At 40.2% G+C, this 16,682-nt stretch overlaps 2 protein-coding genes across 2 annotated transcripts; both read left to right on the top strand.

The window, feature by feature from the left end:
- The first annotated feature begins 1,892 nt into the window (after positions 1-1,892).
- On the top strand, positions 1,893-8,364 carry LOC121385048 (ankyrin-3-like). The gene is made up of 3 exons (XM_041515584.1): positions 1,893-1,898; positions 3,598-3,693; positions 6,457-8,364. Exons 1-3 carry the CDS (start codon positions 1,893-1,895, stop codon positions 8,362-8,364), a joined length of 2,010 nt encoding a protein of 669 aa, XP_041371518.1.
- Positions 8,365-8,502: 138 nt separating this feature from the next.
- Positions 8,503-16,406, top strand: LOC121385049 (transient receptor potential cation channel subfamily V member 3-like). Its single transcript, XM_041515585.1, has 2 exons — positions 8,503-9,530; positions 16,301-16,406. Exons 1-2 carry the CDS (start codon positions 8,503-8,505, stop codon positions 16,404-16,406), a joined length of 1,134 nt encoding a protein of 377 aa, XP_041371519.1.
- The last annotated feature ends 276 nt before the right edge of the window (positions 16,407-16,682 follow it).

A 16,682-nucleotide genomic window follows, 5' to 3' on the forward strand; every position in this document is an offset into this window, starting at 1 on the left:
GTGATTATGGTTTTTAAATCTTTTGAAATTGGACACTGTCTTTCACGTACTTTGACAAATTTTTAACAGCAGCTAGTTCTCTAACTACAATTTTTCTAGAAATCATGAAAGGGTGTCCATTACCCTGCCTTTGATATACCAGTTGTGGTACGTACACTGGCTGGAACGAGAAAGAGCCCAATAGGCCCACTGATGGGGATCGATCCTAGACCGACCGCGCATCAAGCAAGCGTTTTCCCACTGGGCTACGTCCTGCCCTTGGGGAGCTGAAAAGTATTCTTCTTGAACAGGTCTCAGGGGAGGGGTGGGGAGCAAGAGTGATATAGCTCCCCTTAAATGACAGGGCAGTGCTAGCTCTGGGTGAGCGAAACAATTCATCAAATTGTCTATTAAACTTCAAAAATTGCACAAATTGACAGGTTTTTAAATTTTTTAAATGTCAATTATTACATGAAATTATTTCGCCAAACTAAAATCAAATTCGCCCACTGCTTTCAAAATTAGCAACGGGCCAATATGGCGAGTGCCGGAGTTATAGCCCTGCGAGGTCTGATTGGGCCAATTAATTTATGAAAAGAAAGAAATGTTTTATTTAACGACGCACTCAACACATTTTATTTTAAGGTTATATGGCGTCAGGCATATGGTTAAGGACCACACAGATAGAGCGAGGAAACCCGCTGTCGCTACTTCATGGGCTACTCTTTTCAATTAGCAGCAAGGGTTCTTTTATATGCACCATCCCACAGACAGGGTAGTACATACCATAGCCTTTGATATACCAGTCGTGGTGCACTGGCTGGAAAGAGAAATAGTGCAATGGGTCCACCGACGGGGATCGATCCTAAACCGACCGCGCACCAAGCGGGAACTTTACCACTGGGTCACGTCCCGTCCCTCAATTAATTTACCAAACCAGTGATCCATCGTTGCAGGATCTTAACCAGTAGGCATTGATTAGGCGCGGATCCAGGGGTTTGTGAACACTCAAGATTCAGGCACACCCACCCCGGACTTAGACTCTGACGTCGCCAGTGACTAATTCCGGGACGTGGGGGTCATAATAATGTGCAGTTTCCTTGCTCACAATCGTTTTTAAACTGTCGTTATTTAAAGTAAAGCTCTGTCAATCAGTCGAAATCACGTGGGTTTGTTTGCCACTCGGAACTCCTCGGTCGATTCTGTGAAACATCGGGGAAAATTGTAATCGGCTGAAGTATTCCGTATAGTAAACATTCCAGTGCATTCGATTGGAACATAGGTGATGTATCGTCAAATCACAAACATCTTAAGCAATTAGGCCCTATGTGTACATGTGTATAACTACAGACATTTAAAAACATTATTAAAAAGTAAAGTATTTTATTGTCAGACAGTACATATTACATTTTACATTGACAACATATTAATTCCAAACCTGTTTGTTGCTGTTTTATTGGAATATAAATATAACTCTATTTTCAAAACACGGATGAAATCAGGACAACCAAATTTTCGGAGGGGCAACCTCAATGTGAACCCATACTTGCCCTCTGGACAAGCAACCAAAATCCTTAAAATTGAGCACTGTCTTGTCTTGCCCCAGTCTGCGAAGGTTGTCATGGGACTTCGAGATATTCCTTAGATCCACGCTTGAATTCGAAAACAGATCAATGAATGATCAATGAAAGTCACGTGTCATTCACCAGTGTTACATAACTGCTTTGTTTGTAAATACAAAAAGATTATGGGAGCCATCGAAATAATACCAACATAGAGTGATGTCCCGTGTTAATACGTCATACATTTTACGTGAAAACACTATTGAAATACCTGTATTATTGACTTATAAATATTTATTCCACAGTTTGCATAGCAACAGACTCTTAGTACAGGTACAAACACAGACCGATATGCAGGTAAGAATATATTTTGTACAAAACCAGTTCAATTATGTTGAGTATTGATGGACAAATTTTCATTTGATACAAAGATTATTTAAAATGGTACAAGGTACACACATAATATCCCATTGAGAAGATTCTGAAATCTATATCAGTATGAGACTTTGTATTCGAGGCGGGGTGGTACATAGCCCAGTGGTAAAGCGCTCGCTACATACGTTGCCGGTCTAGGATCGATCCCCGTTGGTGGGCTATTTTTCGTTCCACGACTGGCGTATAAAAGGCCGTGGTATGTGCTATCCTGTCAATGGGATGGTACCTATAAAAGATCTCTTGCTACTAATGGAAAAATGTAGCGGGTTTCCTCTCTAAGACTATGTCTGAATTACCAAATTTTTGACATCCAATAGCCGATGATTAATAAATCAATGCGCTCTGGTGGTGGAAATTAAATGCACAACCTTCGACGAAAGTTACATAACGTTCTAGAGTAAGTCCAGGAATTGCATCAATACCAGATTTTCTGCTGCGTAATTAGGCCTAAAAATTAAAAAAAGAGTTTGTTTTGTTTAACGACACCACTAGAGCACATTAACATATTAATCATTGGCTACTGGATGTCAAAGATTTGGTAATTCTGACTCATAGTCAATAGAGGAAACCCGCGATATTTTCTTAATGCAACAAGGGATCTATTATGCACTTTCCACACCAACAGGAAAGCACATACCACGACCGTTGACCAGTTGTGGTACACTGGTTGGAACGGATCCACTGAGGTGGTTCGATCCTGCAACGCAAGCACCTCAAGCGAGCGCTCAACCGACCGAGCTAAATCACGCCCTGCCAAACAAATGAATAGTTGTGGCTCCGATTACCCGAGTGTCATTAGAATTTTGTTTTAATGTAAATCACAAAAAAAGAGTCTCAAAATTAGTTTAGATTAATATTACTAACAAGCGGATTTGTTTGTTTAACTTTTGCGTAATATTCAGTCGAGGACTCAAAAGCGGTCTGACCACATGCGTACGGGTGGCGACATACAGTAACAGTACTACAACTGCTCCTGGAGAAAAAAAATGTTACTCGGATTCAGGCATTTTCGTTTTATTGGGTAAAAAACAGTCTTCCTTCTTACAAAAAATGGGAGCCCGTACGCCTACATACGGGTTTGACGTTTATCGATCGCAACCATGTTTTGAAATAATAGAACAGACCGAAACAGAAAGTAGAAATTTCTACGAAGAATATATTCGTAGGCTGGTACCGTCACGTACTCTGAAAGCTAACGGTTATACATTGAGAAATGGGTGGGGAAACATGCAGACGATCACGATATATCGATTTACTTATTACTTTGGACGTTAAATGAAAACACACTCTATACCAACAAACTATATAGGGTTGCAAACGAATCACTGCCATTTCTAAATGGACTATAACTATTTTTGAAGGCAGAATGATGGAAATACACGGTAAAAAGATCTCAGGTTAGCACATTTTGCCCGAATATCTGTATAATTTTTGCCCTAATTTGAGGTTTTACTGCAGCCCTAGGGGGCAGTTGCACCCCATCCCTCCCCATGCCCCCTGACTCGTAGACTTATGCTCTCGCATGACGAATAAAGCGTTTGATACATTCATTTTGTAACCTGTATACTGCAAACATGCTTTTGTAATAATCATTTGATTATTATATTTGTGTATTAAACAGGGTACCTCTCATGCAAATCAACAAGTGACAAGCTTCTTAAACCGGCAAGGCACCATGGACGATTACGACTTCATCCTGCTAGAAGAAGCTAGGAAGGTAAATGGGTGGGACTCAATATGACATACTCCACTCGCCCAAAATGTCCATACGTGTTTTGTTAGTCGTGTGTGCGCTCATAGACGATGGAGATTGCTCAGGCGAGCGTTTTACCCCTAAGCTACGTCCCGCCCCCGATTTAAATAATTTACACTTCCTATATAATAATATCATAATAATATTATATCTTTGTTTTTGGTAATTTGTCATTTATGATAACACATGCTAATAAAAAAAAAGTGTGTTTAAAGTTTGTTTTGTTTAACGACACCACAGGAGCACATTGATTAATTAAAGGGACATTCCTGAGTTTGCGGCATTGTACGATGTTTCCGACTAATAAACTATTTCTACGATTAAACTTACATATTAAATATATTTTCTTGTTTACAATATCATTGTCTGTAATGTGTTTCCGGTCGTCTTAATATTTGTAAGAAGCCCAAACTGGATATTGTCTTAAAATAATTTTGTATGTACGAAAAAAATATGTTTTAGGAAATAAAATGAAATTTAACCTAGTACAAATATTAGAACGATCAGAAACATGTTTAATATACAGCCACTAATATTTTATGCAGAAAAAGTCTGTTAGTCGATGACATCTTACAAATTGCAGCAAACTCAGGAATGCCCCTTTAATCATCGGCTGTTGGATGTGAAAGATTTGGTAATTCTGACTCTTAGTCCCACTGCATTTTTCTATTAGCAGCAAGGTATCTTTTATATGCACTATTCCACAGACAGGAAAGCACATACTACGGCCTTTGACCAGTTGTGGTACGCTGGCTGGAACGAGTTGAATGGATCCACTGAGGTGTTTTGATCCTACGATGCAAGCACCTCAGGCGAGCGCTCAACCGACTGAGCTAAATCCGGTCCTCCCTTCCTGGACCTTGTCTTTTAAGGGGGCGGGATGTAGGCCAGTGGTATAGCGTTCGCTCGATCCCCGTCGGTAGGCCCATTGCGCCATTTCTCGTTTCAGCCAGTGCACCACGACTGATATATTAACGGCCGTGGTATTGAAAAAAAAAAAAAAATTCAATAAGTGTGAAAAATAACGCACGTTACACTTAATAAACAGCACACGTAAAATAATTTTGTATATTGATTGTCACTATTTACCGTATGTAGCTTAGACCCGTTTAATAATACCAGAAAAAAAACAATTGTGACGAGAACGGTAGCGTCCATGCAAGCCACCTAACACTGAAAAGGTATCTTTAATTGTGTACATCAAATTATCTGAATAGTACATATTGTAATTTAAAAAAAAAATCAAATTGTCTGCATCAGTGTATGTCATAATTATGTTTCTATAACACTACTCTTGAAATTGTTTAATAAGTTATTATAACTCCATTCCTGAAAGGGAAAAGAAGTCGGACTACACTAATGAACCAAACAACATAAAATTAGAAGAAAACATTATTGGTTTGTTGGTTAATTTTTGCAACATATATATGTCTCTACATTTACATATACCATTTACTTCATAAATTAATAATGCTTGGTTTTCATTCGCCTTAGCATTTTGATGAGTGCGATTTTTCATTCGCCTGAGAAAAAAGAAAGAAATGCTTTATTTAACGACGCACTCAAGACATTTTATTTACGGTTATATGGCGTCAGACATATGGTTAAGGACCACACAGATTTTGAGAGGAAACCCGCTGTCGCCACTTCATGGGCTAATCGGAAAGAGTACCTACCAGCCTGTAGACCGATGGTCTAACCACACGACGCCACCGAGGCCGGTCATTCGCCTGAGCGTTTTGAGGTGTGCGAGTTTTCACTCGTCTTGGTTTTTCAACTACATTGGTAGCAAGGGATCTTTTATATGCACCACTCAACAGTCGTGGTGCATTGGTTGGAACGAGAAATAACCCATGGACCTACAGACGGGGATCGATCCCAGACCTACCACGCATCAGGCGAGCGCTTTACCACTGGGCTACGTCCCGCACCGGCTTGAAATAATTTACACTTCCTATATAATAATATCATTTATCATACCAATAGCCAGCATATTCAGTAGAATCAAAGTATGTGATATTTTTCAAATCACACACTTTCAGCATCTGACAACTTTGCAAATTAGATGTAAATTAATCAAAGGAAGGAAATGTGTTATTTAACGACGCACTCAACACATTTTATTTACGGTTATATGGCGTCAGACATATGTTTAAGGACCACACACATATTGAGAGACGAAATTCGCTGTCGCCACTTCATAGGCTACTCTTTTCGATTAGCAGCAAGGGATCTTTTATATTCACCATCCTATACACCAGTTGTGGAGCACTGGCTGGAACGAGAAATAGCCCAATGGGTCCACCGACAGGGATCGATCCTAGACCGACCGCGCATCAAGCGAACGCTTTACCACTGGGCTACGTCCCGCCCCATCAGTGAGATATTATAAACTTTGATTTTCAATTCATGTCAGTTTCGATGGGGTTTTTTAATTTTTATTTTGGACCTCGGTGGGGTGGGGTGGGGTGGAAGTGTAACTACGGGTTTTCGTTTGGTTTGCCTTTTTTTGGTATCATCATCATCATCACCATCATTTTATTATAATTATTATTATTGGTGGGATTGTGTGTGTGTGTGTGTGTGTGTGTGTGTGTGTGTGTGTGTGTGTGTACATGCGTCTTTGTGTGTGTGTGTGGGGGGGGGGGGTCTTTTTTTTAGTATCATTGTTATTCTTTTTGTTTCTATGATTGTTTTTCACATACTGATTTAAAATTGATTTTCCAGCACAGAGTTGTGTGCTCCAATTCTTCGCTACAACTTAACGAAGAACAGCCATCTTCATCAGTATTTCCCAGTGGAATGTCCGTGGAAAATCCAAACAGAAGTGACACCAACGAGATGCAGATTCGCGAACAGCTCTTTGACCTGGTCTATCAGGGATCGTTAGACCATCTGAAAACGAAAATAGACAGTCTTCCCGATCAGACATCTTTAGCAAGTAACATTTTTAGACATCCAAAAACAAACCAAAATCTACTTCAATTTGCACTCGAGATCAAGAACAGGAACATAGCCCAAATGCTTATTGAGTACAGCAACGTTTTCCTGGATCAAGATTATAACACATCCATAGATACCACGGAAGGCAAACGGAATTGCTTCCATCAGATTATCGAGGCTAACGATTTAGAAATGATGAATCAGTTGATTGAGATGGTTTCAAGTAAAGATCTTCTGATGAAGTGCCTGCTTCAGGAGACACCCGTAGAAGTCCCTGGTCAAATACCAAGAAGACTGCGGTGTGTACACTTGGCCGCCTTTTATGGATACACTGAAATGACAGAACTGCTACTGAAATGTGGAGTGAAGGTGAATCACACCAACGCAAGAAAAGACACTGCATTACTGTGGGCTGCACATCAAGGGCACGAAGACACAGTTGTTATGTTACTTAAACATGAAGCTGATGCAAATTTGGAAAATGTTGAAGGGTTGACTCCTTTATATGTGGCAGTGAGGTGTGGACATACCAGAATTGTGGCGCTTTTAACAGAGAGAGGAAATGCAGACGTCAATAAAACTAGAAACGTGGGATTGGTGGCTCCTATCTCCACAACGTCTGCTTTAGGTCTCATTGATATTGTTAAGCTTCTACTTAAACAGAACGTTAATCCAAATGTATGTGGTAGAGATGGGAAAAGGCCCATCCATCATGCAGCATCTGAGGGTTATCATGATATTGTGCAGATTCTACTTTCAAATGACGCACATATTGATGAGACAGATCAATACGGAGACACAGCTTTGATAATGGCATCCAAATGTGAACATATTCACGTTCTTCAAACACTGATACAAAACGACGCCAATATAAACCACAAAAACAACGAAGGTGCAGATGTATGGACATTTGCCATACGCAACGAGAAGGATGAAATGTTAAGAGTTTTAATAAATACGCTCTTACAGACTAAGGCAATAATCTTAGACAAAGTCCAGCATGTGATTCGCTTTGGTAAAATACAGTCTCTGCTTTTTGAAGCATCAGCCGAAGGAGCATGCAGCAAGATTAAACTGCTTTTGCAGATGAACGTGAATCCAGCCGCCAGAGATGAACAGGGAAACACGTTTCTGCATTATGCTGCCATGTACAATAGGGACGAGGTCGTTAAAATGTTCTGCGACAAAATAGGACCAGACGAAAAGAACAAGAGTGGAAACACACCGTTACATATAAGCACGTCTAAGGGTCACCCTGAAACGGTTTTTGCCTTGCTTGAAAAGAATGCAAAGTTTAACATTAAAAATAGCCGTGGAGCAAACGTTCTGCATGTAGCAGCTTGTTCCAAAGACATCAAATCGGAGACCGTTGTGAAACTGTTTCAGCATGCAAAAGAGACAGTCGATAGTGAAAGCATAAATGCAGAAGACAACGAACAAAATAACCCATTACATCTGGCTGCGAAATTTGCCAAGCCAGATATTATATGGGAGTTTCGATATGTCAGTTTGAAAGGAAAAAACTACAAGGGTAACACACCACTGCACGTTGCTGTTAGGCCTGGAGAACCGGAGGTTCTGGATATGATGCTCAATATATACGAAAATATATGTTCAGATTCGGTGATCAATACCCGAAATATTGAAGGAAAAAGTGTTCTTCACTTAGCAGCTCTCGAGGGATGTACTTAAGGAATAAGACGTCTGATCTTGTGTGGGGCAGACCTAGCATTGCAAGACAATGAGTATAATACAGTTTTGCACACATTAACAAAAGCTTCAGTTAATGACCATGATAGAGCTAATCAGCATCTTGAGACATTTGACTTCATGATTGAAGAAGCTGTCAGATGGTGGTGCAAACGAGAAAAGAAAGAGTATCCAAACAACGAAGGACTACATACAGAGTACAAAAGAAAAGCAGTTCTCGGTTTGATAAGAGATTACAATGACAAAGCTGGATTCAGCGTTTTGGGTGTCGCCTTCAGAACAGGATCAGCAGAGATTGTCAAGAAATTGCTGCATATGAAGAATGTCATGTGCTTTGACAAGAACGAAACGTGCGACTTTGATATCACCACACTGACACCACTCACAAACGGGTCTAATGCCAGACGATGCGGAAGCAATAAAATTAGGCCACAAATATCGTGCTTGGAAGGTCTTCTTCATATGGGATCCACTGACACTTTGGCACGCATTCTAGACATTCCCCCAGTAAGGCAAATTGAACAGGCGTACAGTGCCCTTGTCTTGTGGACATATACGACCATTTTTATGCTTCATTTTATGTACATGATTGTCTTCAGTTTTTCCTCCTTTTACCTTTCAGAGAGACGGCGCACCTCACCTTCAGATCCTCCATTTGACTTGCTAACATTCGCTCTTTATTTTATTTTGCCAATTGAACCACTGCTAATAATATATCATATAATAAGTAAAGTCAATATCACGAGCTTTCTAAATCCGCAACACAAGAGCGTGCTCATCGAGAATGTTGGCAGGATCACAATCGGAACGGTCGTCTCGTTCTTGTTCAGCTCGAGTTACGCATTTGTCGTGCTATACTGGATTGGACTGTATGTGCTGAAGCAACCAGCGTCGTTTTTCTTCCCTAATCAAGAATACGTTCTGACACCAGCTCTGGTATTGGGCTGGCTCTTAACAATCACTTTCACGCGTGGAATAAAAGGCCTTCATTGTTTCTGGAGGACCTTCCGTGACATGATATTCCACGATGTGTTAAAGTTTTCCTATATTTACATCAATGTGCTGTTGGCATTTTCAATCGGTGTGCATAATTTGTTTCAAGTGGAACCAGACATCGCCAAGCATTATCCATCTCTGTTGGATACAATGTATCTTTTCTTTAATCTAATGGTAGGTATGGGGGAATTGAATATAGAGTCTGCTGGCGAAATAACACTATATATTAAAATATTTGTCACGGGGATTCTATAATTCCCGTAACCGAATAAAACACGATTATCAAAATGTCTCTCCTACTTGTATATCTATTAGATCTCTCTGTAACAGGCTGTTAAACCTAGTATGGCTCGTCTCTAGGTATGATCAGAGATACGATCTTATATAAGTATATATAATATAGCACGTTAGTTCTCTAGAAAACACAACAAAAACACAATACACTTTGGAATCTGTATTAATCTACGCTGACAAATGTACAGCCGTAGTAGTAAATTAATAACAACAATAATAACAACCCAGAACTGATCACTTAATTAGTTAATCTCTAGGTGTCTAGTTACACAATATGCGAATCACTTCACCATTACACCACACCCACACGTGTGATAATTGAGAAACGCTTCTAGGAGAAGTTAATTAATAAAGGAATTACAACACCATTCCTAACTGGTTAATTTATAATTAACCCTTACTACTCGTTCAGTAACGTGTGATAATTTAGGAACGCTTCTTGGGGAACTTAATTAATAAAGGAATTACAGCTCTATTCCTAACGGGTTAATTTTTAATTAACCCTAACTACTCTTCAGTAATCTTGTAACACAGAATTAATACTTATCACAATAAAGACAATAACCTACAGTGTACCTAGGGTCTTCTAGGATGACTGGCTAAGCTTTATATTACCAAATACTCATATAATGTTAGAACAATAAGTCTACGATTTACTTCGTCAGATGACCGAAGACACTGTCTAAAGAATAATGGTATAATACAGTATTAAAATATTTAAGTCACATCAATCACATCAAGGTTATACACAGAGCAGAAATGATATTTACCAAAGTCCAACGGACTAACGTTCCTCCGGAGCCTTCCTAATCGTTCTCCTAGATCTCTCTAAATTCTAGCTATTTATTCCAAAATCAGAATTGGCCTGAGGGAACAAAGCGGCACCTCACGTATCATCTCATAGTCTACCTCGGTATATTTCTCTCTGATCGTCAGACTACTGACGCCATCGTCGCCAAAACGCGGTTGTAAAACCCGCACTCGCAGAGGTATTACGTAACTACTCGCCACATGGCCTCCACAGCGGGGCTAAGTGCATATTGGAATTACGTAACAAGTTGTCCACCTGGGCTACGGGCAATAAACTGCACACGGCCCTCTAACACAATTAAAATCGCCACAGGCGAAAACAAATTAAGAGCATGTACCGTGACACACCCCCACCTCAAAAAGGATATTTCCTCTACTCTAGGAATAGGGAAATATACTACATTAAAACAAAAAGGTGCGTTAACCGACGCATACGGGCATTTATAACACATGTAATAATAAGGTGACTACCAGTAATCACACTGAGTCTCTGAGTCCCTGGTATACAAATAAAATATATATAAACAAAACAGAAATAAAGAATGTCAACACATTATCATAACGTTCAACTTCGGGACAGGGCATCAGCGATTACACTGGATGTGCCCTTGATATGTCCAATGGTAATTGGGAATTCCTGCAGACGAAGACTCCATCTCAAAACTCTCTGGTTGGAGGCTTTCATTAGGATGGTCCAGTCCGTCTTCATCTTCTGGGAACAGCACAGCTCCAGCACCCACGTCACTGGCACCCACAGCTAGCTTGAACGGCACTCGGTAGTCTGGTGCTGCCATCACGGGAGACGAGTAGCGCCTCTGCTTGAGACGGTTGAATGACTTCTCGCATTCACCTGACCAATGGAACTTCGTGTTCTTCCTTTTCAGCGTCGCACGTTTTCCAGGTTTTCTCCGATAGGCATGCTGTCGAATCTGTGTAGCGTTGGGTTCCAAGCGCACATCTTGGCTTAAGGTATTGGTAACCGTTGGAAGGTTCTGGCAAAAGGAAACATTGTCTTGTTTCGACGTAGTCAACTTTGCTCGCTGGGGGCTCAAGTCTGCTAGAATCTGGCCGTTGGCCAACTTGACCTCTGCAGTCTTGACGTCATCACAGGAAATTGAGTGTCTCTCAATTTGGACCAGTCTCTCTGGAACTATCGGCAGTCTGTCAAAATAACCTTTTAGCAAATTGATGTGACAATACCTACGTTTCCTAACTCTATCAGGAGTGTTTATCACATAACCTGTCTCATTAACCCGTTTGTGCACAACATAGGGCCCGAAATACCTGTTCTGCACAGAACCCCGTTTAATGGGAAGGTACAGCAGCACCTTATCCCCTGGTTTAAATTCCCGACTCCTAGCCTTCCTATCAAACTCTGATTTTATTTTGCTCTGAGCATGGCTCAGTTGCTTCCTAGCCTTCCTATCAAACTCTGATTTTATTTTGTTCTGAGCATGGCTCAGTTGCGTCCTAGCTAGTTCGGTCGCCGGCAACCTCCGATGTTTAACTCTCTTATTTATTAATACTCCCTTGTCCACCGTTAACAAGGTAGTGCGAGCTGCCAACAAATTTGGATCAGCCCCCTGCTCTAGTACTAACTCTTGTCTAATACAAGGTAAGTCCCCTCTATCAAACACAACTGGTTCAATTCCCCTCTGCGGGAGATCAACATGTTCTACCACATTTACTTTGTCAGTTGACTTATCTACCATTGTACTGACAACCTCATCCACTCCAATTTCATGGCTCACACACGTATCAGACAAATCACAAATATCCTCTGCGTCTTGTGCTAACCTACTGGTCATATCCCTAGTCATTACACACGCAATCTCATCAACCTCACACTCTTCTATTGCTAACGTGCTGTCTTTAATTAACAGTTGGTCACATTTCGGCTGACAACACTGACTAGTCAAATCATTTCCCAACAAAACTCCTATGTTTTCAACAGGCAAGTCCTTCACAACACCCATAACGACTGGTCCCGTCACAAACTTCGAACACAAGAAAACCTTATGTAACCGGACAACCATTTTTTCTCCAGTAACTGAGCTTAAAGCCAAACTACGTCCTATGTCTGAATTTTCAATACCAGCTAAACACTCTTGCGTTATCAGACTCTGACTACACCTGGTATCTCTATAGATTGATATTGCCTTAGGACACAACTCTTGTTTCACATCACAAACCATACCAGTGGACACATACGGGTTTACTTTCTCTTCCATGGGACTAACCATTAACCTTCTCGCTAACGGAGCTGACCTCACTAAACCGACCACTTGCGCATTATCGCGTTTCCTTTTAAAACAATCCCCGATAAGATGGTTATCCTTTTTACAGTAACTGCAATGTGGACGAAAAGTTCGTGCATTGGCTGATAATGCAGGTCTATCCTTACTTTGCCCACCAGGTGCATTCCTTGCCTGACTAGCTGACCAACTAGATGACTCTCCCCGATAGTTACTTTCCCGGGAAAAACCTGGCTGAAATTTCTTCTTATCACCCTGTTGTAAAGAGCTACCCGGTACTGCCTGAGCTTTGTGTATTAACACGTAATCATCTGCCACTATACCTGCCTCCTCTATCTTTTTGACATCACGATCCTCTAAATGAATACGTAAGCTAACTGGTAATCCATTTTTAATGACCTGTAAGATCAACAACTCCCGTAACTCGGTATATGACTCTACCTGATGAGACACCACCCATTTATCAAACATCCCTGCCTTCTTAGCCACAAACTCACTATAAGACTGACCCTGCGTTTTTCTCAACTCGCTATACCGTAAACGATAATCCTCAGGTCGTAATTCATAAGCCCTCAACACTGCAGCCTTAACTAAGTCGTACTGACTTGCTCGCTCATCACTCATTGAATTATAAGCTATACTAGCCTTCCCCTTAAACTTAGACACGGCTAACAATGTCCACTTAGACTCCGGCCAATTTAGCTGCTTAGCGGCCCGTTCAAAAAGTTGAAAGAACATATCTATTTCCTCGTCATCAAATACCGGCACTGATCTATAAGCCTCCGACATGTTAAACCCATTTCCGGCTTCTCGTCTGACTTCTTCAGTATTCAACTTTAACTCATGTTCCACTTTTAATTTTTCTAACTGGAATTCTCTATTCCTTTCTTCTTTCTCTCTATCCCTATCTTCTCTTTCTCTCTCTCTCTCTCTCTCTATCCCTCTCTTCTCTCTCTCTCTCCCTTTCTCTATCCCTCTCTTCTCTCTCTCTCTCCCTTTCTCTATCCCTCTCTCTATCTTCCCTATCTCTCTCTATCTTCTCTATCCCTCTCTCTATCTTCTCTATCTCTACCTTCTTTCTCTCTCTCTCTCTCTCTCTCTCTCTCTAATGCACGTTCTTCTCTTTCTCTCTCTTTCTCTTCTCTATCCCTATCTCTATCTCTCTCTTCTCTCTCTCTATCTAACTCAAGCTTTTTAAAAGCTAATTGTTGTTCCACACTTAACTCATTTATCTCTATCTCTGGAACAATCTCACTGTCTTCCATAACAGGCCTATCACCAAAAACTTCCTGGATAATAATTGTCTTTATATCACCTAAGGGTTTAGCTGATGTTAAATCAATTTCTCGCTCACCCGCGATTTCAACTAACTCGGCCTTACGTGCTCGCTTAATCTCCACTACACTGAGCGTAGGCCTATCCAGCAAATTCTTATCCATGTTTAGATATGACGCACTTATTATTAATTAATTTTCTAGTGAACAACGTGCTACTTCTGGTTATTTGTAAAAATAATTTATAAAGCCCCCATTTACAAACAATACTTTTTTAAATATGCATGTCCCGTTCCAGATCCCGGACGAGCGCCCCAATTTTCTACTCCTGTCACGGGGATTCTATAATTCCCGTAACCGAATAAAACACGATTATCAAAATGTCTCTCCTACTTGTATATCTATTAGATCTCTCTGTAACAGGCTGTTAAACCTAGTATGGCTCGTCTCTAGGTATGATCAGAGATACGATCTTATATAAGTATATATAATATAGCACGTTAGTTCTCTAGAAAACACAACAAAAACACAATACACTTTGGAATCTGTATTAATCTACGCTGACAAATGTACAGCCGTAGTAGTAAATTAATAACAACAATAATAACAACCCAGAACTGATCACTTAATTAGTTAATCTCTAGGTGTCTAGTTACACAATATGCGAATCACTTCACCGTTACACCACACCCACACGTGTGATAATTGAGAAACGCTTCTAGGAGAAGTTAATTAATAAAGGAATTACAACACCATTCCTAACTGGTTAATTTATAATTAACCCTTACTACTCGTTCAGTAACGTGTGATAATTTAGGAACGCTTCTTGGGGAACTTAATTAATAAAGGAATTACAGCTCTATTCCTAACGGGTTAATTTTTAATTAACCCTAACTACTCTTCAGTAATCTTGTAACACAGAATTAATACTTATCACAATAAAGACAATAACCTACAGTGTACCTAGGGTCTTCTAGGATGACTGGCTAAGCTTTATATTACCAAATACTCATATAATGTTAGAACAATAAGTCTACGATTTACTTCGTCAGATGACCGAAGACACTGTCTAAAGAATAATGGTATAATACAGTATTAAAATATTTAAGTCACATCAATCACATCAAGGTTATACACAGAGCAGAAATGATATTTACCAAAGTCCAACGGACTAACGTTCCTCCGGAGCCTTCCTAATCGTTCTCCTAGATCTCTCTAAATTCTAGCTATTTATTCCAAAATCAGAATTGGCCTGAGGGAACAAAGCGGCACCTCACGTATCATCTCATAGTCTACCTCGGTATATTTCTCTCTGATCGTCAGACTACTGACGCCATCGTCGCCAAAACGCGGTTGTAAAACCCGCACTCGCAGAGGTATTACGTAACTACTCGCCACATGGCCTCCACAGCGGGGCTAAGTGCATATTGGAATTACGTAACAAGTTGTCCACCTGGGCTACGGGCAATAAACTGCACACGGCCCTCTAACACAATTAAAATCGCCACAGGCGAAAACAAATTAAGAGCATGTACCGTGACAATATTCTATATCATTTATATTTTCATTGGGATGATAGTCCTGATCAACTTTTTTATCTCCATGATGAATGATTCATACTCGAAAATCTTTCATAAAGAAAAGTACGCTTGGAGAGTTGAATCTCTAGAACTCGGACTGGAGATCGAGAAATTCTACCCATGGTACAGACAGCTGTGCTGTAAAAGGTTGAGAAGAATACAGAAAGAAGAAGACTCTTGGATTATTAAAATCTCAAAGAAAGATATGGAAACCGATCAGACGACATTGGAGGACATCGAAAACACCGATTCACAAAAGATACATTTGCAAACAACTCAAAACAAAATTGACAGTGTCGTTACTTCAATTCAGTTGATGAATTCTAGGATTGAAATCTTGGACAATCATATGAAGAAAATATATGATTTTCTTTCTCAACAAAGGTGACCAAAAAACACCCCCAAAACACAAGAAAAAACCCCAGCATATGGGGAGGGGGTAATAATATAATAAACAAAATAATAATAACGCCTGATAGTTTGTAATAGTTGATTGTGGTCAGGTTGTGGTTTTTTACATTACTGTAAAGGTTTGGAATGAATTAATGAATATTTAACGACACCCCGGAAAAAAAACACCCAGCACAAACAATACATGGCTATTGGGTGTCAAACTAAGATAAATGCATAAATTGTAAAGGTTTGGTGTAAATCTAAAGAACAAAGGCTTAAAAAGATTTAAGAATCATATCTCTGCAAAAGATTGTAGTTCAAAGGATGTGTTGACAATAGGTGTTCCTGTCAAGAGTCTCGTCGTTATGACAACCCACGTGATATATCCTTTCTACATATCCTTTTGCATGCAGGTTGACTAGCTCTTCCCAGACAATACATCATTCATACTTTACCTGTAGTTTGACTGGCACTTCCCAGAAATATATCCTTCCTACTTTACCTGTAGGAGGACTACCACTTCTCAGGCCATATTACCTTCCTACTTTCCCTGTAGGAAGACAGCCAATTCTGAAGGCGACATATCCTTCCTACTCCGCCTGTAGGACTGCCACTTCTCAGGCAATGTATTCATCGTACACCGCCTGTAGGACTGCCACTTCTCAGGCAATGTATCCTTCGTACTCCGCCTGTAGGAC

This window comes from Gigantopelta aegis, chromosome 11 (assembly GCF_016097555.1).
Source record: "Gigantopelta aegis isolate Gae_Host chromosome 11, Gae_host_genome, whole genome shotgun sequence".
NCBI classification, from domain to species: Eukaryota; Metazoa; Mollusca; class Gastropoda; order Neomphalida; family Peltospiridae; genus Gigantopelta; species Gigantopelta aegis.

Excerpts from the sequence above, each read along its gene's own strand:
- LOC121385048 (XM_041515584.1), top strand. Across the intron at positions 3,694-6,456 it reads TGCTAGAAGAAGCTAGGAAG|CACAGAGTTGTGTGCTCCAA; the intron begins GTAAATGGGTGG and ends TTGATTTTCCAG.
- LOC121385049 (XM_041515585.1), top strand. The coding sequence starts at position 8,503 with ATGATTGAAGAAGCTGTCAGATGGTGGTGCAAACGAGAAAAGAAAGAG. Across the intron at positions 9,531-16,300 it reads CCATCTCTGTTGGATACAAT|TTCAAAGGATGTGTTGACAA; the intron begins GTATCTTTTCTT and ends AAAAGATTGTAG.